Here is a 25711-nt window from a genome sequence, read left to right on the forward strand (position 1 = left end):
TATTAGGTACCATCCCGGCATTTCCCTGGTATGAATGAAGAAAATCCAGGAAAAACCTCACTCAAGATACCTATTACACTTTTTCGACTGAGTGTTCCCACGGGAATCGAACCCGGGACCGCTCGCATCGAAGATGAGAGCGTTAGCGAGTACGCCATGCAGGGCTACTTAAAGTGAAATGTGTCGAAAGCGATTAATACTATATGTTTGTGGTAATGATGAAACGAAAGAAAACATTTCAAAATTTAATTTCTTTTATTCGTAATCTTAGTTAGTGACGGTAGTTGGCAGCACAATCCTAGTTTCCAAAATCGAGTCTATGTAGCAGAAAGTATTCTGTGTTTTGGTATAAGAGAAGTGATTTTCCGTTGTTACCGTACAGCGTGCACTCCGTAGACAGTTTTATTCAGGTACTATCTACCCTAATGTTCGTATATGGGATACTGAACAACCAGACGCCACAATGCAACATGAACGATATTCACCACAAGTGAATGTGTAATGATTATTAGTAGGAATATGCTAGAGTGTATCGTGTGACGAAAGGACGCCACACTGAACATCTGTAACAACATATCTGAAACTTGGATAGTTTCTGTATATTTCATGTTTCATTCATTATTGTATGTGTTATACCATACGTTTTTAATAGTGTTTTCAATACCGATGAATCATTTATGGTTACCTTTCATTCTAACCAATCTGAAATACAAATGCTCATATACATTGGTGGAACCAATCTCTGAACACCCCATATACATAGTTCGATTCATAATTTACATCATGTGAATCTACACAGAGTATACTGATTATAGTTAGAGGGGCCGTCGGGCAACACGGCATGTGCAGTTTGTGCTTACAATGACACAACGACGTTAATGAACACCATTACTGTGCCATTAAATTTCTCCGTGGCCGTAGAAGAGGCTGGATGATTTTGTTGCAGAATTGCTCCTCGCATGAAAAGAAGAAAAGAAAGACATGCGGTAACAACAATTAAGAGCTACTGTAGCCTTCTTGTATGAGAAAACGAAAACGAAACAATAGATTGTTCAACACAATTCCACCTTCCTATAGCACGATTACTGTTGACACTTGCTAAGGGCAACCGAGTACGTTGAGCCGGTATATGTCTTTTTCCCTTGTACTCGTAGGTCTCCGGACTTACGCCCTATCGGAAAGGGGTGGGACATGCTGGGCCAGACTGTGGTAACGAGCATCACACAACTACGCCAAGATTTATATCAAGCTTGGGGTTGCATATCAGAGGAAACATCCAGCATGTGTTTATTTGTTAGCACCAAGTGATTTATTTCAGAAAATAACTTGTTGATCACAACAAACAGATCGACTACATTATAAATCATTGTTTCTTTTATTATTATTTTTTCAAATATACATTTATTAGTTCATACAAAATAAATATAAGCCATTTTCTCTGAAAAAGAAAAAAGGTAAAAATGAGATCTAAAGTTCATAATATGGATATTCTGCAACAATTTAGATATTATATTTCGATGTACATACCGACATGATTCTCAAGACTACATGAATTATCAAGTATTTGCTCACATACATCTACTTTTGTCTCATGACTTCGAACATGCATTACTAAATCACATTCTGATTTCAATTCTTCAGCGCAATTAAGGCACCTAAACGATTTATTACAACTTACTCTAGTATGACGCTCATAGCGCTCTCTATATACAAATTGTGTCGAACATACTGAGCACCCAAATCGGCATCCAGCGTGCATTCTTACCTGATGATGCCTCAAAGATGACTTACGAGCGAATTTTACGTCACAAAGGTTACACGAAATGGGTTTATTCCCTGTATGTTGCGTGTAATGTGCTTTCAAAGAATCTTCCGAGGATAACGTCTTGCCACATGTCTGGCAAACATATAATGTTTTTTCGATGTTAGTGTTATGACGACTGATATGAGCTTTAAAACTCTCTTTACTTACAAAATATTTGTTGCACTGTTCACAGAAATACAGAACAACTTTGTCTATGTTTGGGGGTTCTACACTTTCGCTTTGTCTTTTCGGTTCCCCGCCTTCATGAAAAATTTCCATGTGTGTAGCAAGTTCGTTCTCACACGCGTAATTTACACCACATTGTTTGCACAGATATGTTTCTGTTTTAGTGCGTACCTTACCATCATCTTTTCCCTTATGCTTGAAACGAGTTTTCTTACGATTCATACCAAGATGCTGTCGCATATGATTGCGCAAAAAAGCTTTCACAGCAAATCTCTTGTTACACTCGTTACACTCGTACCTTTTCGGGCCCATATCATGGACTGAAAGGCAGTGATCCTTAAGACTCTGCTCATAAGTAAATCTGCGCCCACAATATTCACAGACAAACGGACGACCCTCGGCATGGACACGTAAATGATGAACCAAACAAAATTTTTCAAGAAATGCCGCAGGACACTGAGTACATTTATATGGCTTGTCTTCCACTGTATGTATTTTAAGATGTCGACGAAGATTATTTTGCCTGGACAACACACGACCACAAATATTACACGTCAATGACTCTTGCACGTGTTTTGCCTTCATGTGAATGTGAAGATTTCTCAGTCTTTTAATGTGCTTCCCACACACCGTACAAGTGTAAATAAGGTCTTTTTTGTGTGGCTTCTTCCCCTCTTTTGTTTTCACTCCTCTCTTGTTGCTCTTTTTTGCGTATTTACGTATTATCTTTTCTACAAGAGATGTTTCCTCATCAGACCTATAAAAGAAAGAAAACAAAATAAAACTTATGAATAGTTTAGTAACGCACGAAAAATTTCAACATACTTTCGTCATTGGAAACAATTTCATTTCAGTAGTCATGAATATCTTCCTCGGAGATAATATGCTAAGGAAAATGTTTGGTTAAAGTTACAATGCAATTTTAATAAACCTGAATCTCGAAGAATAATAATACGAAGTAGAAACTGGATCCAGTTTGCTAAAGACAAAAGTCAATGGAGAGCTTTAGTGGATGTGACAATGAACTTCGGGTTCCATTGCCATAAAGTTAGTTTAACATGTAAATAAAGAAATTTACAGTATATAATACTAATATAATCTGGCAGTACTACTTATTATTATTTAAACTGAAAATACTCATAGGTCACTGAGAAAATATATTTATTTACACATCTTTCAGTGGCAACTTCTTCATATGTTCGAAAAAATATCCGTGACTATCAAAAGTTGCGTCGAGTGAAAAAGATATTTAAAAATACTCACTGTTGATATTTAATATAAATATGAAGGAAATATACCATTTACCAAAAATTAATTGAAACACTATCAGAACAAATATTAATGAACGGAGGAAACAACCGATTTAAACTTATTTTAACACAACACAATTCTCTGTAGGTGCGAATTCAATAACTTACGAAGAGGGAAAAAGCGATTTGACTGGACCCGGTCTCGAACCCGGTATTTCCGTCACCGTGCCGATGCGTTAACCACTACGCTTCCCAGATTAGCAAAACACTCCTGCAGTCGGTGCTCTCCACTCAGACCACAAAATTCGCACGTACAGAAGATTGTGGTGTGTTAAAATAAGTTTAAATTGGTTGTTTCCTACGTTCATTAACATATGAAATTACAACCGTCAAAAGGTGTTCTCAATATATTGACTTATACATAAACACTGGTTTGTTTAAGCGAAGCAGCTAAGCTGTGGTACAGTCCGCAGCAGAAAATCCTGCAACATGAGCATGTAAGTTTATTGTGAAACTACGCCTAACAGCACACGGAATCAACATAACGTCTAAGTGACACGAATCACTCCAGGAGAAACCTCGGCCTGCTCCCCATCACACTTTTTTTGGAGCAAAAGACTTCGTCGTTTCACAATAAACTTACATGCTCATGTTGCACGTTTTTTGCTGCGAACTGTACAAGCCGGAGATTTCGGGTTCGAGTCCCGGTCCAGTGAAATCACTTTTTCACTCTTTGTAAGTTACTATCAGAACACATTCAAGTGTTTCCAACAACTTCTAGTACCTAATATGTTTTGTTTGCCTCTTCCGGATTTCTTTCTTCAACTAGATTACACTTATCTATACTTTATATCCGTACAAGGGGAGCAAATTAATTCGTACTAGACTTACCATAAACTCAGTATTAAAAATAATGTTTCCAACAAAAGTTTATTTTCTTGTCTATATTATAATGGATTTATTTTTAATAAAATATTAATTACGATATTTTAACTCGGAGGTTATTCACTTCTAAGAGGGCAATAACCTAAATAAAGAAAAGTCAGAAGACTTATACATAGAAAGATTTCATTGTTAGCTATGTTCAAATATCAACAGTCAGCTTCAGCACAAAATTCTACAGTTGGTGCATCATTGTTCTTTCAACTTTTTCAAGAATGCATTGTCACTACCTAACTCAAGAGATGAGTGACTACATAGAAAACATGTCAAATATAAAAGATTGTCACAGGGTCACGACAACACAGGAAGATTCTAAAACTTCAGCCTCTTAAGTTCACAATAGCAGCAGCGCTTCGTTTCTATGTTAGTACCTTTTCACTTCACATTGTCTTTGATTATCCATGTTATCTCTCTGGCCGGTATTAATTGTTCTCCAAAACTTATTACAGGTGTAAGTTGAATTATTTGATACGGAAAACTAATTGTTGTATTTTATCATTTTACTTACAGGTTTCTATAATTCCTGAATCTCTAGAGTTCCAAGCTGTCAACTCTCCCCTAGAGTCTTGGTCACAAAGGATAAAAACAGGAAGAAAAAGAATAGAAATATCAAGGAATAAAACCGAACGGACTTACCAAGAGAAGACTGTGTTGTACAAAAAACACGTTGTCGGGTGCGTCAGCGATCTGCAGATGATGTTGAAGCAAATTAAAATATGGCAGGTCAATTTTTGCGCCTCTTTTGTTTTTTGTTGGAAGGTTGCCAACTCATGTTAGTTTTATTATCATACCAATGCTGAAAAATTTTTATAATAACCGCTTTCCATTCGTCAACCATCCCTTGTCTACATTTAATTTTGGTTTTACGTCCTACGCTTATGCCGGCTAGGCTAAAGGAGACGGTGATGATGAGAAATGAATGAAATGGTGGAATGAAGAAAGTGGGAGGAAACGGGAGAACCCCGAGGAAACCCATGCATACGGTGTTTGTCCACCACAAAGTTCACTTGGCGCTAGCTGGGATCGAAGGAAGGACCCTATACATCAGAGGTGAAAGCTCTAGCACTGAGCCACCGCAGCCCAAGTAAGTGCTTTCCTTTTATCAAGTTTCCAGCAACTTGTAAACAAGTAAGTACTTATGAGGACTGTCGTAGCCATTGTGGGTTTGCTGGAAAGTAGATTTGAAAGTACAAGTAAAAGAGAGAGAGAGAGAAAATAGTTCTCTTCTCATGTTCAGATTGGTCCACTATACGATATCACCTTGAGACATGAAGACACACAACGGTCGATGACAGCATAAATGGATGTGCCCCCAAATTATTAACAAATTTCAAATCATGATACATTGAATTATGCTTTACACTATGGTCCAGTTATAAGCCGATCCTTTTCCTTTATGGTAAAGACTTTTCTGAGCAATTTAAAGATAATGATGTTTCAGTAAGTTTAAGAATTTCATTGAATTGTCATTCAGTTAGAACTTCAACAAGTGAAAGAAGGACTTGAAAAACGATTTCTAAACGATATTGGAAACAAAGGATATTTCGGAAACAAACGTTGTTTTAATGAGCACAGACACTTTATTATTATTATTATTATTATTATTATTATTATTATTATTATTATTATTATTATTATTATTATTATTAATGTGTGATGAATTAAACTTGCTGCTTGATATAAATGTTTTAGTAGCTGAACTGCAAACTCAAAGGTTCGAACGAAACGAATGAAAAACGAAAAGAGAAAGAATTTTGTAGATTGTATTGAGATTTGAACGATAATTTAGAAAACATGGGGAGAATATAAACATCATCAAACAGAAGGGTGAAAATTCACAAAGCAAGGTATAGTAATAGTAGTAACGAAACACGGCAAACTGGAGGAAATTCTAACCTCTGTAACTCAAATATGAAAAGAACAGTAATTTAAGGTGTACGGTAAGCAACACAAATTACCGAAGTTTAGGTCAGGGAAAGACTCCATAACCATATTCTTTGAAGAAGGAAAAACATAGAGAGGATGAAAAAGGACATATAGAATTTAAGTAAAAAGATTTTAACAAGAATTTTAGGAATGATTTTTAAAAATGCATCAAAAGATTGCGATATTGGCCACGAATTTTAGGAATAATCCAAAAAAATAAAAAAGCATCAAAAGATAAATTGCTATCTTGGCCAATAACTAGTTTTTGGATTAGGGGCCACAAAATTTTTGAAAGGCCCCTAAATTGAGTTTGCGCATTTTCTACCCAGTAAGCACATCATAATGACTTACGTGATGGTTTGAGTTTGGCTACACTATGTGTAACTTTCCAGATATAAGGCCTACAAGAAAATTTTTGATTGCAATATATTGCATCTTTTGATCCAAATGAGTTCTCAACTAAACGAAAGGAATCATCTAGCATTTCCAAGTTAGAATATTAAATAAATTAAATCCATGTGTAAATATGTATGCATATACATACCTTGGACAATATATATATATATATAGGCCCATTCCATCTCCATTTAGGCAGGGAGGGGGACAGGTGACCATTTCCGATTTTTTTGAAAAAAACATATTTGGTAGTCCTGTTGGAGATATGAAACCTGCGAAGAGGATTTTCCCAGAAAAATTTTTTATCTTCGAGTTATGAGAACGAAATTCGGACGAAAATCTCTATTTGTAATACAAAAGTGAATGAGCATAATCTTGAAAGACACGTAGTTCAGTAACTACTTGTGATAATTGGATGATTCTTTTTTTTATTTAAAAGTGCTCTGATTACATTTGTGGTTCTGATGTAAAAAGCACGAATTACAGTCCAACAAGAGTATTTTGTAAACACCGGAAAACTTAGTAAAAAAGTAAAATGCAAGAACTTTGAAATTTATTTTCCGTATGAAAGAATAACAGAATAACCATATTATTGTGACACGATATAAGTTGAAAAACGAGGAAATAAGAAATCTTTTCGCTGAAAAATTCGAAGAAAAATGTTCAAACGAGGAAAGGATAGGCGCAGGTAGTAACGCACGGTGGGAACATATTAAATGTTGCTTACAGCAGGCTGCAGAAGAGGCAGTAGGTTACCGCGAACACAAAACTGCTAAGAAACCATGGGTTACAGAGCAGATGTTGCAGAAAATGAGGGAGAGGAAGATGTGGAAACAGGTTGATACAGAAGAGGGCAGAAAGATGTACAGAAAGTTAAATAATGAATTACGAAGAGAAACAGACAAAGCGAGGGAAGAGTTTTACAAAAGAAAATGCGAGGACATAGAAGAATTAGAAAGAGTTGGGAAATATGAGGAAATGTACAAGGAGGTGAAATCTATGGAATTTCGGAGGAAACAAGGGAGTATCATGATGGCAGTAGAAAATAAGAATGGGAAGGTAGTCAGCGAGAGAAATGAGGTCATAGGAAGGTGGAAAGAATACGTTGAAGACTTATATGAGAGTAGGGATAGACCGTGTAGCCTAAATGTTGAAGTGGAAAATGAAGTAGGCGAGGATGATAAAGGATTTAGTATTCTTCGGGATGAGTTTGAAAAGGCTATATCCGAGATTAGGAATGGAAAGGCAACAGGAATAGATAACATACCAATTGAATTCATTAAAAATATAGGAGACAAGGGAAACAAAGAATTGTGGCGACTATGCAATGAAATATATGAAACAGGAGAATGGCCAAGAGACTTTCTGAAAACGATCATGATACCGATGGCTAAGAAATCGAACCCAAAGAGATGTGAGGATTATAGAACTATTAGTCTCATATCTCATGCAGCTAAAATTCTGCTCCGAATACTGAACAGAAGGTTATATGGAAGAACAAATAAAGATGTTGAGGAAGAGCAGTTCGGGTTCAGAAGAGGCAAGGGCACAAGAGATGCTATTGGATTATTAAGGGTGATCGGTGAAAGATTTATAGAAAAAGGGAAAGAGGTTTATGTTGTATTTATTGATCTAGAAAAGGCTTTCGACCGCGTGAATTGGGAATTGTTGTTGGGAGTGCTAACAAAGATAGGGTTGGAATGGAAAGATAGAAGACTCATAAGAAACTTATACATGAACCAACAAGTAAGTGTTAGAATAGGGGAAGAACTGACGGAAGAGAGTGCAATTGGAAGGGGAGTTCGACAAGGATGCTGCCTCTCGCCAACACTATTTAATATATATCTAGAAGAGATAGTGAAAAAGAGCCTACATGATGATGATGGCATTTCGGTAGGAGGTAGAATGATTAGATGCATAAGATTTGCAGACGATATGGCCCTTGTTGCAGAATCTGAAAAGAAAATCAATAAAATGTTAGAAAAAATGAGAAGGGGCTTTGAAGAATATGGGATGAAAATAAATGTTACAAAGACAAAAGCCATGGTGATTGGAACAAAGGGGTCTGTGTCAAATATAAAAGTAGGAGGGGAGAAAATAGAACAAGTGAATAGTTTTCGATACCTGGGTAGTGTTCTTAGTAATGACATGAAATGCGAACGTGAAATAAAAGCAAGGATAGGAATGGCGAAAGAAGCCTTTAAAAGAAAGAAAAGTCTGTTTTGTGGGACCTTGAACAAAGAGTTGAGAAAAAGACTCATAAAATGCTTCGTGTGGAGTGTTGTGCTGTATGGGGCGGAAACGTGGACATTGCGTAGGGTGGCGAAAATCGACTGGAAGCCTTCGAAATGTGGGTGTGGAGAAGAATGGAAAGAGTTAGTTGGGTCGAGCGGAAAACGAATGAGAGAGTGTTAGAAATGGTGGGTGAGAAAAGAACACTTTTAGATATTATTAGGAAGAGGAAGAGAAACTGGTTGGGACATTGCCTAAGAAGAGATTGCATCATGAGGGACGTCCTAGAGGGTATGGTGGCGGGAAAGAGAGGGAGGGGGCGAAGGAGACTACAATTAATGGACGATATTAAAACAGAAAGATCATACGCGAAGACGAAAAGGTTAGCGGAGGACCGTGGAGCATGGAAGCTTCACAGCTGCGGCAAGTGACCTGCCAATATAGGCAGAATACCTATGATGATGATGATGATATAATACTCCTTCTGGGATACCTATAAATAATTTTGTTTCCCATCTACGATGGCACGTGGGTGAGAAAACGTGAGTGAAAGCATGATAAAACGTCATTTTCGCCTGAAATTAGGGCGGATTTTCTCCAAAAGGCCATTCTTAAAAAATCTCAAAATCTGCCCGAACGATCTTTCATCGTTCCCTATGTGAATCATGCAAACACAAATGGAGATATTTGTGTATTAAATTTTTCGCAAATTTTTGAAATATTGTGTTGTACATGGGCCGGGTATGCAACCTCGCATAGCATTGGCGCCTGTAATGTATGTAACCACGATACTGGAGTTGTTGCATAGTATTGCGCAACATGTACCTAGGTATGATGCAAGTGTTTTGCAGTACATCAAACGCTCTGGAATAGCTCCCATTTGGCATTTAGACTGCATTGGAGATACATTGCATTGTGTGAAGTGTTGTATATAAACGATATTACCCATTCTGCATGTCAATGCATCGTCTTGTTGTGTTTCAAAATAGATACCGGTATACTATCTAATGTATATAAAAGTTAGTTAGCATTGCAAATATGTCTTCACACTATTGCACCAAGAGAGTTAAGTGCAGTGATTATCATAAAAGACATAAGAAAGTAATATACAAAAGTAACACGAAAAATTTTACTGTTGTTGGTGATCTTGCAGAGTCATTACAAAATTATTTTGGATCACAAGTACAAGTAAACAGTGCTGATAACTTGTGCAAAAATTGTTTTATTTATTACAAGGCTCAGATCGAGAAACCAGCTGCTTTGGTTGAACCAAATAGTTAACAAAGACTGAATTTCTTTATTTAGCAACTCACAGTGAATTGCAAGAAAAGATTACACTTAAACTTCGCGATTCAAATTATCGTAAAATAATGTTAATAATTTGTTTCCACTACACTGTGAAAGTAACAAAAAAAAAAGTATATGAGATCTCCATATGTTCATATTTCTAGAGTAACCAAAAGAACGTTAGAGTCCCAGTCATAAGTTGATGCGAGGAATTAATTGGCCATTGGTGCGAGGAATTTACTTGAAATGGCCATCCAATAAATTATGATCTGTAAAAAGACTGAACTATTACCTCAGTGATGATTTGGAATGCTCCAGATAAAGTCTCAATTAAGTGCGATGTCATTAGTGATCGAAAAAGGACAAAGTTAAAAAAAAATTCGAAACGTTTTCTTACCCGTTCCATCGAAGAAATTTACGGACTTTCTAAACTAAACAATCCCAGCATAAGAATGGGTCACTCGGAATTTTATAGTATTCGACTAAAGTGAGTCAGTCCGTAACCTGCAGGGAAGTGTGTATGTGTATTGTGCAAATTTTAAGTTAGCTGTTACTGCGTTGCAACAAATCAAAGGTGCAGCCTGTATTGAAGCTGTCATGAGTGACCTATTTCCTTTAGTAGTATGATCCATAGAAAATGAGAGTTGTCTTCTTCAGGAATGTGATGCAGGCCCGCAACCAGACGGGGGCTAGGGGCCCGGCACCCTCTAAACTTTTCGTGGCCCCTCCAGACCTTAACATAAAATGCTATTATCAATACAAAAAACACAATTTAGCTTTTTGTGAGAGACTTTTTAATGATTTGCTCTCCCTAACATATTCATGCCATACCCAAACCTCTGTGGCTGGTTGTGGGCCTGATGTGGTGAATGTCCTGAAGTGGAAGGAATAAGTGTGGAGTCTTTAATTATTGATCCTGATGAAAATGAACGTGTTACGTATGCCATATGGAAAAACAATGATCTCGTTAAAAAAACTGTGCCACTTTCTGTTTTCATACCGTATATTGCTGGTTTAACTGTAAGAATTGTAATTCATACATCAAGAAAATCCAGAGAATTAATTCCTACCGAAAAGTATCGTATAAAATTTCGATACAAATTCTATTTTACTTCATATGAACTTCGTTGAAAACTGGACTGTAATTCTACACAGTGAAATTCAGTTATCACCGGAATATGAAACAACCGACAGTTTTGTTGTAATAAGGGACGACAAAACACACGATTCGGCTCATGTACTCATAGCCATAGACAAGACTCTAAAAATACTCGAAGAAAAGCGAAAATATAGGTTATAGAAAAAGGTTCGAATACGTGAAAATAACTGTCTGCAATTTCCCAAGCCGTGTCAAGTAATTTCTGATGGTGCTGCATCCCACTTTAAAAATCGCTTTCCGATGATCGAGATGCAGACAGGTCCGATAAAGCAGTGTTTTTGCAGTGAAACCGGCCATGCAAGGGTCTTTGCGACGGTATTTAAGGGGGGGAGGGGGAGGGCGGGTTGTAAAGAATGAGGTAACGCGGCACAACCTTAGGCGAAAATAGATACACAGTATTAAAACCGCAGAAGAATTCGTGAGTATAGTGCAAGTACAAACTCTGGGTATTGCTCTCGTTTTGTTGCCTGGAACTGAATTCGACAACTTCCAGAAGAAAGAAAAAAAAGCAAGAATGGGAAAGTGTGCGACCGGTAACTGATATTCAACGAAGTCACCTTTGGCTTTCGGAAAATGGCGAAGTTTTTATGGCAGTAACGGGTCACTATGAACTAATTTCATGCTTCCCCCAAAATCGAGCTTCTGCAATTCAAAGTGTAGATTTAAGAAGTTTGAAAAAAGGAACTTTTGTTACATACATATACGTATGATAACCAGTGATGCGTAGCAGAAATATTATGAATAAATCATGAATTACGTGAAGTTGAAGTGCTGTTTAATCTTGCACATGGACCTTCAGCAGGGTACAGGTTTCCAAAAGAGCATGAGAAATGAAAATAAGTGTTTTATGACTATCGACAATGTGCTTCGCAGGGGCGGATCCAGGACGCACTTCTGGGAGCGGGGTTGTAATACTGCTACTTAGAGCTACTTTTAAGAGCTCCAAACTCTGGGATGGGTTTTATTTATATATAAAACTAGCAGCGTTCACCCCGCTTCGCTGCGGTCACCCCGGAACGCAATAAACTTTGTTACTTAGATAATTTTTACTTTTTCGCTTTCAAGTGATATGATAAAAACCATAGAAGATTGCAGTAAATCTTAACATTATATCGCCTGTCATTTATGTTAACCCGCCCCGCTTCGCTGCGGTCATCCCGGAAGTTTTCGCTTTCAAGTGATATGATAAAAACCATAGTAGATTGCAGTAAATGTTAACATTATATCGCCTGTCATTTATGTTAACCCGCCGAGTGACACGGTCATGCGGGTTGCATATAAATACGTTTATTTTTACCTATGATGAACTAACAAAGGATTTGTACGTTATGGACACTTGAATGGTCAATTATCTCAAGACACTGGTAATTAAAAATTAAAGTGATATGATAAAAACCATCTAGGGTCCAAATCCTAATAACCCCCCAAAAATAAAAGAAATTGGTTCAGCCGTATTAGCGTGATGAGGGAACAAAGGATTTGTGCGTTCTCTTTTATATATAAGATAAGAAAGTTTCTTCTTCTGGGGTGGGGGGGGCGATCGTCCCCTGGATGAGTTTTGAGTTCACCAACACCTATTGGTCACCTGCACGGTTACATGCTATTAGCGAAGAACACACCAAGCAAGCAAATGATTGGTCCATGTAAAAAAAAAAAAAAAAAAAAAAAAAAAAAAAAAAAAAAAAAAAACACGACCAGTGAAATTTTGTTTCCGAAGACCATTTTAAGTAAGTGAACTTCAAATTTGTGTGTTTCATAATCGTAATTTTCATCTCAGATTACTTGGGTTTAAGAAAACAGCGGAGTAGGGGGAGGATCATTTTACTATTTCACAGAGCCTTTTTGATCAAAATAATAAAAAACAGTCAAGAAAACCTTTTATTCTTCATTTAATGAATGTGAACCACAAACATCATCAAATCATTGCACTTTTATTGTTTCCAGTGTTGCTAACTGTGACATCAAAGTTAACGAAACTTCGCTAACTTCAAAAGGCTGTAGCTAATTCATGAAGCATTGGTCGGAAACGGTATTTGGTGTATTTATTATTCATGTAAGTTTGAACCATCTGACAAAATTTCAGAATTTTAAAAGATGGTGTTTTCGAGAAAATGGCGCCAAAAATGGCGATTTTTGAAAATTTTGCAATTTCTCGAATTTTTCGCGGCAAAACGGTTGCACACAGAAGCGATACAATTTTTTTTTCCGGAAAGCGGGTAACTAGGTCTTACCAACCGTGAGAACAGAAATTTAAAATTCGAACCGGAAGTGCTAGAAAAAATTCGCAAACGTCGACTTTTCAGATAAACTGACGTTCATTTGTTAATTCATCTACAAAAAGATACGCATGCGCAAACCAAACTATAATAAAATATAGTTTATTTATATACCTATTTACATACCACAACAAGAATTATAACTCTACGTGTCTCCATAGCTGAATGGTGGAGCTCCGAAGTGGACCATTTTCCATGTCTTCCACAATTCATAAATTGTACTCCCCGTTTTGATGGCCCATTACTTGGCGGGAACATTTTTTTCGACAAAACAAAAAAATATGGGTCTCTTAAAAAATGTCTAGTTGCTATAAAAAAAAGTTTCAACAATATTTGAGATGGTGATGGTACATTTTTTTTTTCCTGAGTTGAAATGGAAGGCACCACAGAACGAATGACAGACGCCTGCTATCTACATTTCTTAGAAAATGACCTAACTGTACAAGTGGAGGATGTACCCTTGTAGAGATGTATGTACACTGATGTCCAAAATTATTGTCGCATGTCTATAAATATGTTGTTATAGGAATATAATTTGATAACGAATTCGTTATCATGAATGTGTTAGCATGTGTATAATTGCCAAATACATGTATGTGGCAAATTTCATGTCAAAAGAGCAATAAATAAGAACAATAAAACGAAAATAAAACTTTCTTGTTCATTTAGCAACATTTTGTTTTACTCATTCTCATTTCCGTATTTATAATTCTTTTCCTATGAAATTTACCACAAATACACATTTCCTGTTTATACACATAGTATCAGTTATTAAAGTAACCTGGAAAATCATTATCAAATTATATTCTTACTAGAAGATAATTATAGATATGCGACAATCATTTTGGACATGAGTGTACATACAGCATGATGGCGCACCAATCCATAACAGTAGGACTGTTATAGAGAATGTTAACCACGTCTACCCGAAGAGGTGGATTGAGCGAGGGAGTCTCGTTCACTAGCCTGTACATTCCCCCGACCTCACTCCTTTGAATTTTTGTGTATGGGGTGGAAGTGAACGAACTGTGAAAGTGTACGAACCCAAAGTCAATACAAGAGATGAACTTGTTCGCATCAACAATGCCTCTGCCCGGCTGAAGGACAACTGCGACCCATTAAGGCATTTCACAGAAAGTATCCTAACAGTTCACAAATGCATTGAGGTTGGTGGTAGTATCTTTGAACATTTGCTGTGAGATGTGTGAGACGTCAAGGGAAAATAGAAATTTTCAAGATTATTTCTCATCCTTGCAAAACTGAATGGTGTGTATTTTGTACTTTAGATGAAACATGTATTTTTTTCAAACACCTTTCGTTTCATTCCTTTTCCATTAACTTCCATGAAACTCTTGTGCGCCATCTTTTCAGCTTTATAATAATTATATTTTATAAAGCTTGTCTTCGATTTTATTATGATTATTAACTTCCGTATTTCCTCTTATCATCAACTGGTTTCCAGGATTTCTAGTAGACGATTTTTTATTACCAGTCATTGATGTTAATATTTCTTTCTCATTTTACTATAAAAGCTAACAACTTGAAACTTTTCATCGATGTTTGGAAATCAATGGGTTACGAGTTACTTTTTTTTTTTTTTTGCCTCGCTGACAATGTTGTCATCCAATTCCTACAAATTACTCCAGAAAAGGGAATATATTCGTGACAATATTGGAAATTTCCCATTATAATTTCCCTATCATGTGTTTAAGAGTACGATACTATACACCATTCGAAATATCACTCCTCTACCTCTCCAACGCGCTACAGCACTTCCCAGAACGGCAATTACATCCCAAGTAAAAAACATGCCTTTGTTAGGAGTCTCTCAGATGGTTAACAACCTATGGCTCGCAAACCGTAGAGAACTAGACTTATGTTAGAACTTTTTTGCGTAGTCACCCATACTAACAGCACCCAAATTATTTCCACTTTATTGTGAGTCACCCTGTATGATCTGATGGGTGTCCTCCTTCCCTGGGGCAATACCCTGCATCTGGGCAACTTAAGGACATACAACAATAAATAAATAAAATCTTTTATTTCACTAAAGTAGGAAGCCTGTTTTATAACCGATGTCCTTAATCTATTGTAGTATACCAAAATTAAAAACTTAAACTACTGTAAGTTCTAATTTTTTTTTCTTTGTTTGTTTAATGTTTCATGATTATACGATGAGACTAAGGAAAACAGTATGAAGAGATGAATGATAATAGTGAAATAACGAAATGGAAATGGGAAAACCCACGCACGCGGTGTTGTTCACATTTTATTTTAAAAAGTTTAACTTCAAAGAGTGCTCTAAAACTTCAAAATTTCACATTATTAAAAAAAAAATGCTTCTCAACATTAGAAGGGTCGAACAAGTGATGTCCTATGTATCAAGCTGATTTTTCCAGTACGTTTTAATTATTATTGCTAGGAGAAAGGAAGCATTTCACGACTATGCTCAATACGATCCGATCTTAAAGGGGCGTTGCAGGAGCTAACTGCCTTTATATACAGACTGTTAATGAACTATACAGACAAACTGTAAGAAATGATTCCTTACATCAAAATGAGAGTTCATATGAGGGGAAAAGTGCAAAGTTTCAGAGCTACGCCCGTCCAACAGTGAAAAAGTTACATTTTAACATGTGAATGGCGGTCTATATCAGCATACAGCAGGTCACACATACGCTATCCAAAAATGCATACTTTAGCAATGTGCAATACGTGCGGAAGGGATTCTCTAGAGGCCATAATTCCCAGATGTGCTTCAAACAGAATATTCAGATATGATCTGATTTCTGAGTCCAAAGTAGGCAAAAGATAAACTTTGATAACAACGAACATAGAATGTTTCAGCGAGAGGTCGGAAGTGTCAGATTTACGTTTCCTCATATTCGAAATAACGCGTGCTGCGATGAATTTTGGCACGCATCAGATGCGATGCGTGATGTAAATGTTCGTATGAAAAAAAGTGCTTTTTTTCCTTGCGTATAAGCGTGAAAACAGGCATCGCAACACTCGTTATTTAGAACTGGTGTTGGCAGTCCCTAACACCTCCGACTTCCTACAGAAGCATTCAGCGTTCACTACTATCAAGGTTTATCTCTTGCCTGCTTTAAATTCCGAGCGTATCTGAAAATTCAGTTAGGAACAGGTCTAGGAATTATATCATCCATTGAATGCACCCTTGTGCACTGCTGAAGTATGTATTTTTAGATAGCGTATGTATAGCCTCCTTTACAGAGATAATGACCGACACTCCACTAACCAGGGTTGGCAAAAACCATTGAAAAAAAACAAAAAGCACGTTTTATTTTTGTTTAAACCCGGTTTTTATGGTTTAAACCAGGTTTTTTTGGTTTAAATAATTTGCTCTATGTATTTATATCATATATGGACAGAAACAAGTTTGATTCGTCTTGGTGTTATTATGCAACAACCGGGAATCCAAACCGCTTTTCGTTTTACATCTCAGAGAAATTGTCCTCCATTTGAATTCGAAACCGGGACTAATTGGCCACAAATGCGATACGTCTGCCGACTCAATCAAGAAGGACTCCTGATAAAAATACATTGTATTGATCTTTATATACTTGTTAATATAATTATCAAGAGTAATTTCAGAAGGACAAAAAGATAAACAGTTGCACAAGTGAAACCATTATACAGAATTACAAATGGACAATTTCAAAATACTGCAGAGTACAGAAAAACTAATTTAGTCCAAGTTAGTTCACTACGACTTTTATTATTCCAAGTTAAACAAATATATAACGACTTAATTTGCATATCAGTAAGAAAAGAGAATAAAGATACGAATTATTTGAGTCCACTTTGGCTCTGACTCATTTATACTGCTTGTAGACGATCCAAGAAAGCTTGAACAAGACTCTTGTTCAAGACCATTCAAGACTATTTAATGAAAAAGACGTCAGCACTGACGTCATTTTTGTCTTGAATTCAATAGTTTCATTCAAGAGGTTTCGTTTCGGTCCTGTTCTAAACAATTCAATTCAAGAGCATTCAATATCCAATCATCGCTCGAATTGAGTGCAGGAAAATACAAAACAACTATGATAGCGTCGTGAGACAGCGTCAGTTCTTGAATAAATATCGTTTTATTACTCTTTTCCATAATTATATGATTCAAGTGTGCTTATAATAATAATAAACAAAAGCTAATATCTGGGCTGGAAGATATTGTTAGTATTATTGTTGATAATATACACGATTTATGTAGTTACAGTGCTTGCATATATATATGACTTTTCTTGCTTTAATAAGACGTTTTGTTCTTTTATTAATATGGGATAATAAAAAAAATTGCGTACAGATTGATATTATGTTCGCAAACTGAAGTGGCCTTGAAATAATTACACATTAACTTATTACAAAATATGCAATTATTTTATTACGGAATTCACACATAGTATTTCAGGAGTTATTTCTTAAGGTAGGAGTTACTTTCATGCGTGCAGGTTAATTTTACGAGGACTTTCCCGTAAGATACAAATGCGTATCCAGACATGCCATATACAGGAAAGTGAAAAACCCACTAAAATCAAGAATGGTATTTAACAGTGTCAGGGCAGGAACATAGAAAGAGGCCCACGCGAGGGTACGTCTGTCGGGATCAGGCGCGTCATCGACGGAGGTTATAGTGCAAGAAATATAAGAATAAGAATAGTGCAACAAACCTTTGACATCATATTCATTCATTTGAACTCAACTATAACCCTTGTAATGATTTGCTGCTGGTAACAATAAACTGCTAAACATAAGATACTTGTTTCCTACATTATACTGGCTTGTTCCGACGGTGGAAATTATTATCCCAAACAATCGTCTTTCATACGCACTTACACATTTTACCAGCAAAACTACTATTTGTTTGAAGGGTTATTCTTAACCAGTGCCAAATATGGGATAGGTTTGTGAAGAAAGTCTGATGCAGATATGGGCGGTAAGTCCAGTGGCTGAAAAAATATATTATCATTGCTTCGTTTGGTTTCCTACGTTTTCAGCCTTTTCTTTAACAGTCTTCGATACTATAGCACAAATAACATAAAAAGGTAATGATTGCCTCGTGATACAATTTTGGGAAACAGTTTTATTTATTTATTTTTTTTTCTTTCTTTTTGAGTGTGATTCTGGCATCAGTACGCCATTTGAAGAATCAGATTTTTAGAAAGCTTAGTCCTGGGATTTTATATCTGAGCAGCACTTTACTCTTTTAACTTAAGCTAACCTAACCCGCATTTAATGTAAAAGAGTTAACATACATAGTAAAAATTCGAAAGCGGTTGCTACAAAACAGTTGACCTGTTTGTAAGTGATTTAATATACTGGTATTCCATTAAGTTCCAAATGCTTGCAGAAAGTTAGGAAATATATGCTAATATTATAGCTATTCATGCGGAGGTCTGAACTAAATCAGTACGCAGTTTCTCTTTTATTTGTTTTGATAATTTCAGTCACTTGTTTTGGACTGCCACCTATCAACAAATATATAAAACATGATTCAATACCTCTATGATCGTGTAAAAGTTGTTTCAAGACCATTCGAGACACTTGAACAATACTCCTCTGAACGTGTAAATTTCAGGTATTGAATGGTCTTGTTCAAGCTTTCTTGTATCGTCTACAAACAGCATTATACTTAAATAGATACTAAATATACTTCTGATTTCAATAAATGCCTATCTTTTGGTTTGTATGACCCCCCCCCCAAAAAAAAAAGGGGGACGGCATTTCGATGTATTTTATCAATAGAAAAACGTTATTAAAATGAAACAATATTTAGAATTTTTCTTTGATTATAATTGCATAACAACAATAACAAATTATTTAAAAATCACAAAAGAAACATTCATAAACTTATTTTTAAAAAAGGTTACTTTTGTAGTATAATGTCTTTGAGTAATGAACGAGGAATTTACGTCTGAATATAATACGAATAATATAAGGAGTGAAACGTGATAACTGACAGACGTGTATTCATCAAGATTTTACTAACATATTTTTAAGAAAATATTTCTTTTTTTTCTTTTCTTTTTTTTTAACAGTTGGTTTTTATAAAAAAAACCAGCTGGTTTAAACCACCTTGGTTTAAATCAGCCAACCCTGCCACTAACTAACTCTATGGCCTATGGAACCCGGAGGTTCAATGCCGCGTTCACAAAATCTCTCCACTGACTTCTATCCTTAGCCAACTGAATCCAGTTTCTATTTTGTATTTCTATTTCTGCGAGATCCATCTTAATATTGTCCTCCCATCTGACTGACACTCCACGGTTTCTCAAATTCGAAACAATATGTGTTGAAACGTAGCTTTTCTACGATTATGGACGGCCGTAGCTCTGAAACTATGCACTTTTTTTCCACAGATCCACATTAATTATTATTATTATTATTATTATTATTTTGATGTGAATCACCTCTCACAGTTTGTCGGTATAGTTCACTTAACACTCTAATTATATACAAAGTGGACCATTTATTTTGATACGCTCTTTTAATTTTTAAACTAATAAACAGAAAACAATGAAATTTTGTACCATGCAAATATCGCTGAGAAACATTGTTTGGCATACTCTGTGATACCACGAGGTTAACATTATTGACAATCCAACATGAAGTTGTATTTTTCAAACGGCACTACGTCAATTTTTTAATTTCAATATTTCAAATCTATATGTTAAATGAAAACTTATAATAGTACAGCTGACATGCAATGCAAAATAAGGACGCTACAGTACCCCAAACATCGAAAAACAAACAAATTTTGAAGAACTCTACAACAACAATGACGCAGATGATTCACATTCAAAGTACCTAAATATCAAAAATTACGATCATCATATAACGTATTTCGAACAGGTAGAAACAAAGTTACAACGAATTGAAAACGTAAATTTCTTTTCAAAGTGTTATTATTAATTATTATTATTAATAATATTAATAATCATTTTGAAAAGGTGTTGAGATAAACATTGTGTCCATCACGTGCATAGTTTCTAATAGATATAAAGACAATAATGCCGTTTACTGAAATTAGATATTGCAAACTTATTCGCGGGAGACATGAAAAAATTATAAAAAATAATATATATATATATATTATTTTTTATAATTTTTTCATGTCTCTCGCGAATAAGTTTGCAATATCTAATTGCAATATGTAATTGCACTATATATATATATACAGTGGCGGATCCAAGGGAAGGTCTATAAGGGCTATAGCCTCCCCCCTTGACGCTCAGGTTTACACTGGATAAAATGGGCTTCAATCCTGCTTTACACTGGATAAAACGGCAAACTATGGTTTAGCCCCTCCCTTGATCATATCCTGGATCCGCCACTGTATATACATATATATATATATCGTAAAATGGTATATTTGTGGGAACTTTCTCGAACATTTTTGTGACTTACTTTGCTTTAACATTATAGCAATACATTTCGATAGGTGTTATTGCAACAACTTCTAAGAAGTACACAATTTTCAGCAGTGTTGCCAACTTTAACAGTTTTGCTTTATCTCCAGAACGGTTTAGGAATCAAACTGCTACAAACGGCATTGTCATCTTCACATATATTGAAAACCATCTATGTGATTGGATGAGGCACTTATCTAAATATCTTTTCAAAATAAACTCTTGAAAAAAGTCAAATTTATCTCTTGTAACTTTATTCCTTTTGATTTGAAATCTGTCGTATCATTATCATATTGTTAGACAGTCAAATACTTTGAACATGCTTGCCTGTCTGTTTCACTTGGATTATTACTGCTGTGGAGGTCACCAAAATGTGAATGTTCGTGAAACTGTAGCGTCGTTAGTTTTGCAACACTGCACAAGTGTGCTATTACAAGTTTTCGTTTAACATGTAGATTTGAAATGGTGTAACAACCAGACGTAGTGCTATTTGAAAAATACAGCTTTATATTGGCTTGGCTACACTGTTAACCTTGTGGTGTCACAAAAAAAGAAATAAAATAAATTAAATATTTCAGTTTCCACCACAAACTTACTTGGTCGGGGATCGAGCAGAGGTAAGCGCTCTAGCAGTAAATCACCCTGACCACTTGTGGTATCACAGAGTATGCCAAACGATGTTCTCCTCCCGATATTTGCATGGTACAAAATCACTATTTTCTATTTATTAATTTAAAAGTTACAAGGGCATATGAAGATAAATGGTCCACTATATATATATATATATATATATATATATATATATATATATATATATATATATATACAGGGTTTTTCAAAACAACACAAACAAGTTTGAGAATTGATTCCTGAAACCAAGATAAGACGAAAAGTGTAGACCAACCTGGGTGCACAAATGCTTTCTTTCGGAGTTATAGGCTGCCGAAAACATGAAAAAATGAACTTTAAAGGCGCATAGCACCAGTACTATGAGACCTACCGTAGCCGAGACAAGACTTCATTTAGGAACAAGTATGTATGAAATATCCATGTTTCAGAATCCTGCGGTATTTCCGCAACAATTTTTATAGAGGGAGTTGGTGAGTACTTCAAATGATATGCCCATAGCCAAACTTCATCTATATAAATTGTTGCGGAAATACCGCAGGGTTCTGAAACATGTATTTTTGGATAGTGCACATATTAGTTCCAAGGTGAAGTCTTGACCCGACTATGGTAGGTCAAATAGTATTGGAACTATGGATCTTTAAAATTCAGTTTTTCATGTTTACGACAGCCTATAACTCCGAAATGATGGATTTCTGCACCGAGGTTGGTCTATACTTTTTGTCTTATCTTTGTGTCAAGAATCACCTCTCAAACGTTGTCAGTATTGTTTTGAAACACCCTGTATACTGTATATAGCTGGTTATAAAAAAAAAATCGCAATATGTGCATTCGAAAATCACAATAAAACGTACTTACATGATAACTATGCACAAAGCATACTACCACTGAAAGAGCTTTATCACGCTTAGCTTTCGAAACTGAAGTACTTATCTCTAGCGCATTTTAAGATACAGTGATGAAAAGAAAAGTCTATTGTGTTTATCATAACTCTAGCATTTGAATTCTATGTTTTAGTGTAATGTGTGGAGAACGTGTGGCTAGTCAAATTACGAATGTGCTAAGCAGAATGCCCGGTCTTCGCACGGGAAGAACCAAGTTTATGGAAAATGGGAGTTCGATTTCAATGAAGTAACGTAAGCACTCACCCCCATTACTTTCCTTAGCAATCAGACTTCGTAAAACATCGTATCGTCAGGCCAATATATATAGACAATATTTATAAAAAATTTCAAGGCTCTACGCCTAATAGTTTCGGAGTTGTGAAGGAAAGAAAAAAATCAAAGCTCACTCTTAAAATTCACATTTCGCAAAATCCCGTCCTATCTACAGGCTATGGTGAAAGGACCTATGTAAAATTTTAAGGTTCTAAACCTAATAGCGTTTGAGATCTGATGAAGTAAACCAGTAAGAGAGTCAGTGGATTTACTTTTAAATGTATGTAAATATAAAACCAAGACAAGAAACATTACAAAAATGGAAGAGGAAAATGCATAGCAGAAAATCACTGCAGAGAAGCCTGTAGAAATTACAACTATAATGCGGTATGGTTTCTATTAGAATATGAATATATAACTAACGAAAAAAATTAAGTTAGCGTAAAAATGACAAATACAGGATGAGAAGAAAAATGGAACATCTTTTTAAAGGTACATCTGGCAACACTACATAATTGGCAGCAATGCACAATAGTATCTTGCTCAAGAGAGAATCTTGCTTTTTAGTAATCATTGGTCTGTAGAATGGTTAACATTGTGCTTTCCCAATTAAAATATTCTGTAAAATTTGCAAGTTGCGCAGAGTGAGTTCAAACGGCTTTTCAATGTAGGATGTCTATATGTGATTTCTTCTTGTACCTTAACTTACACGACTCGCCCAAAGAGAACGGATGAATTAAAGCAAAGAATTCAAGAACAGACATCCCACGTGGAATTTTTCAGTGTGAAGTGAAGTACCTCAATAGATCATACGTCATTTAAAACACATAATTCCCAAATATTAAGAATGTGGGTTACTTTATCTTAAATAGCAAGGTGTGTCAAGCTATGAAGGAATAATTTGACTAGTAACGAAAAAGGCATAAAAATAAACGGCCAGATTTTCAGTACAATTAGGATTGCGGACGACATAGCACTAGTAGGGAAGAATGATGAGGATCTGCTGGAAGCATTTTGTAATTTGAACGAACGTCTAAAAGAAAAACGCGAAATGAAAATAAATAAAAGCAAAATGAAAGTACTGAAATATACAATGAAAAGACAGGAAAAATAAAGCAACTAGTCAGGAGAAGGAATATTTCACATACTTGGGAAGTATAATCTTCCCAAGCGGGAGAACCGAAAAAGACTTCGTTTAGAGGATAGCACAAGCAAAACAGGCGTTCATCAGGAAGAGAGGAATACTAACATCAAAAAATGTGTCGTTGGAAGATAGGAAGAGATTAATCAAGATCTCGATATGGAACATCGTGCTTTATGATTTAGAAACGTGGGCACTGAGGAAAGCAGAAGCACAGAAACTGGAAGCGTTCAAAGTGTGGTTATCCCACAGACAGCGAAGAAGAAAACCGAAGACTGTTAAAGAAAGCTAACGAAGAACGGTAAATCATACAAGTAAAAGAGAAAAGAAGAAACAGCATGATTGATCAGTATGGTCACCTTATTCGACATTGAGACTGGAGCGACGTATTATTGGAGGGAAAAACACAACAAAGACCGGAAAGAGCAACATCCAGAAAGGAATACTTTGATACATTTAAGAAAGAAAGGATGAATCCATCTTTCAAACTGGTCTGTCAAGGACGGATTTATTTTATTTATTTTTTTTTATTTTTTATTTTATTTATTTATTTTTTAATGTTTTCATATAGTCTTCCAATCTACAGTGATGATAGAAGACCACACAAATTATACAATTCTCAGACACAGCACCACTATCTCTGCTAAGAGTGGAAGGTGCAAAGTTTAGTCTATCAAATTTAGGTGCAAAGTTTCCGGTTTATTTACTGACGTGAAATATTACGAAATTACCTAGTTTATAGAACGAAATCTTAATTTCTTGAAAATTCACTTCTTTTCACTTTAAAAGTTTCCTTTATTCAGGTGGTTGAAATACATGGGTGGAATAGTACCATATACATCTGTCAATAATAACGAGCTTTTTATCAACTTTTCTTTATTACTTTTCACCTCGTCTATGTTATAATCACCTAATTTTAATTACGATATTGGTTGGACAGAATTTAATTAGGAGACAGTTCTTAGAAAGATTGCGAATCCCAATCACATAAATTTATTCTTAAATGCTATTGTTATTCCTGAATTTATCCTCATACCACAAGAATCGGGCGATTCACTCTTCATTAATCTGAAGTACTCGTTCGTTTGAAACAGTTAATGAAAACGTTAAAAGTTTAGAAACTAATCTTTTCGAAACAAAAGAACCTTAGTTGCTTAGTTCAGGACGTTTATTCCGTTTCGTATTATTGGACTGTCAAGCAATCAACTTTGATATTACTTCAAATATTTGTCGTCTATTTGTTATATAGCATTCCTTAAATTTATACGTTATGACGAGGCGAATTAAACTTCTGTGCTTTTTTTTAACGTGTGCAATTTTGAGTCCTTACTGATTCCGAATACCGTAACTGGTATTATGACGCAAAATGTTTGGATCGTTTTCCGTCAATAGCGTAACCCGTAAAATATTTTACCACATGTTCATTACTTTCGTTTCTCTATTTGTAACTTCTGGCAACTATGTTCCCATCTAAAGATTTAAAATACGATTGGTGGTAACGATATACTAAAGACACACATAAAGCTTCAAGAGTTATGAGTTTTACCATAATGAAAAGCGATCCTTTCTTCACTGCTCACCCCCCCCCCCCAAAAAAAAAGAAAAAGAAAAAAAAAGAGAGAGAGAAGTAGTAGGTTTTCTTCGGTTTGTGGACTATGGGTTACGATTGCTCAGTCGTAGAGCACGTATCTCTGGTGCGAGAGGTCCCTAGTTCGATCCCACGACACGTGACTTTGTGAGGACAGTATCGCGTTCGTGGGTTTTCTCGGTTTTCTCGTCGCCTCCCACATTCTCATTTCACAAATCCTTTCATTAATCATCCGTCCCTTTCAGCCTACCAAATATAATCGTGAGACGTAAAATGCTATGATTCCATTTTCATTTTATTAGTGTGCTGAAGA

At 35.7% G+C, this 25711-nt stretch overlaps 1 protein-coding gene across 2 annotated transcripts in view; it reads right to left on the reverse strand.

Moving 5' to 3' along the window:
• Positions 1 to 1352: 1352 nt before the first annotated feature.
• The window catches only part of LOC145668005 (uncharacterized), a 43310-nt gene continuing 18951 nt past the window's right edge, over positions 1353 to 25711 (reverse strand). For both annotated transcript variants that reach the window (XM_081735452.1, XM_081735453.1), the window contains one exon: positions 1353 to 2747. In XM_081735452.1, the coding sequence (XP_081591578.1) occupies positions 1508 to 2747 (1240 nt within the window). In that variant the 3' untranslated portion in view covers positions 1353 to 1507. The remainder of the gene's footprint in view (positions 2748 to 25711) is intronic.

The sequence above is a fragment of the Thermobia domestica genome, chromosome 13 (assembly GCF_964235325.1).
Source record: "Thermobia domestica chromosome 13, izTheDome1.hap1.1, whole genome shotgun sequence".
In the NCBI taxonomy this organism is placed as follows: domain Eukaryota; kingdom Metazoa; phylum Arthropoda; class Insecta; order Zygentoma; family Lepismatidae; genus Thermobia; species Thermobia domestica.